The 1,686-nt window shown below is 39.3% G+C and overlaps 1 protein-coding gene across 1 annotated transcript; it reads right to left on the bottom strand.

The window, feature by feature from the left end:
* Window positions 1-59: 59 nt before the first annotated feature.
* LOC127751816 (uncharacterized) lies at window positions 60-1,584 on the bottom strand (the record flags this gene model as incomplete). Its single annotated transcript, XM_052275918.1, has 4 exons — window positions 1,119-1,584; window positions 887-1,037; window positions 483-802; window positions 60-402 (listed from the first exon to the last, which is right to left on the bottom strand). Coding segments are annotated over exons 1-4 (1,280 nt in total), but the record flags the coding sequence as incomplete, so codon positions are not given.
* Between the last annotated feature and the right edge of the window lie 102 nt (window positions 1,585-1,686).

A 1,686-nucleotide genomic window follows, 5' to 3' on the forward strand; every position in this document is an offset into this window, starting at 1 on the left:
CTTTACTTTATTATTTTTTTTGTAATTTTCGTGAGTTAAATAAAAGTTTTATAAATTACCTTGAGGGGGGAAGTTCAGCGGGTATAGCGACGAAATCGGCAACTGGCATGAGATGGCAAGATGGCAGTAATGCTCCGATAGGACCGTGATAGGCTCTTGGTCCTTTAGTTGGTCCGTCCACTTTTTCGATCATATGCTTCATTAAGAGCTCGTTAAAGTGGAGTAGACAAACAAGCCATTGCAGTGGTCTCTTCTGTTGCAATTCCATAAGCCGAATAACACCACCCTTGTGTCCAGTGTTAACGGATGTCCCGTCACAGCCGATGCTCGTGATTTTCTCCACGCTAATGCTTTTGCTCTCGAGGTGCGATACAAGGCTATCCTTAATGGACACAGCATGACCTAAAATCAAAAAGGAAATCTTGTTTAACATGCGTATAATCAGGTGCATAAAAGTAATAAGATATAAAGTGTAAACTTACCGGAAGTAGGCGTCGAGTGACCCACAAACCTAGATCCCGGTTCAGCAATGATAGAAATGTGTTCCTCTTTAACTTTCTTGCGTCTCCATCCGTTGGCCGTCTTCTCAAATTTCATGGTCGTATCCTTACGTCCATCAAAATACAGCGACTGAGGCTCGTCTATCCTGTTTTCCTGCAACAAAGTATTACGTGCTTTTTCTCTTTCCCGACGTACCTTGCTTCTGTCAATAATGGCTGAAGTATCGTTTTCCTGGATAAGACCAACGTCGAGGAGAAGAGCAGAGGCGAGGGCAGCTGCTGCTCGGTCGGGAATACCAAACCTTAGGGAAAAAAAACAACTGTTAAAAACATATTTTTTAAAACTAAATCAAATTATTATGCAAATAGCTTAATTAACAAAGTACCTGTCACAAACCGTGGCGAAATGAAAAAGGTTCATTCTATTCTGATCATCCTCTCCAGTAGGCGGCACATACGGTGGGTCCTTAGTATTATCTCTACCATCTGTATTATCAGAATTGTGCACGAAATTATGGTCCATGCCCTCCGTCATCCCTAAAACAAAGTTAAAGAATAGTTATTAAAATGATTATATCAAAATCAGTATTTGAAGTGACTAATAGTTCAAAAGCTTACCCGATGTTTCCTGTTTTTTGTCTGTAGTGTTGCGATGATGAAATGGTTTGCAGCGGCATTTCGATTGCTTGCATTTACAAATCTGTATATCAAAAACAGCGTCACACCTTATTAAAAAATCTCTCAGGTTATTTTCATGGTTTTTAGGTCTATCTTTCTTTTGGTGTGCTTTTATCAGCGCGCTGTATTCCGACAGTAGAGAGTCGATTAATCGTTTAATTTGCCTTTCACTTAGCAAGTTTGGGTTACTTGGATCCTGCGTACAATGTTCAACTAATTTTGTGGATACTAGTTGTATTATAGAGGCACGTGATGGATTATGTTTAAGTTTCTGTAACTCTTTATAACGGAGGAACTCATAGTAAAGCAATACTTGCCTCTTAGTTGGCTGAGCACCATCTAAACAAAGATCTGTGGGGAAGCCCAGAATAGGGCATTCTTGAATTTTTTCCAGGCAACTGGCCATGGCAGCTTTCTTATTATCTAGTTTATAAAACAAAATATCACTTAAACCAAAGTGGTGTGGTTTAGAAAATTGGGATAATCTTTATCCCTTCAAATAATAAAA

The sequence above is a fragment of the Frankliniella occidentalis genome, unplaced genomic scaffold (genome assembly GCF_000697945.3).
Source record: "Frankliniella occidentalis isolate FOCC.00 unplaced genomic scaffold, Focc_3.1 Scaffold1181, whole genome shotgun sequence".
In the NCBI taxonomy this organism is placed as follows: domain Eukaryota; kingdom Metazoa; phylum Arthropoda; class Insecta; order Thysanoptera; family Thripidae; genus Frankliniella; species Frankliniella occidentalis.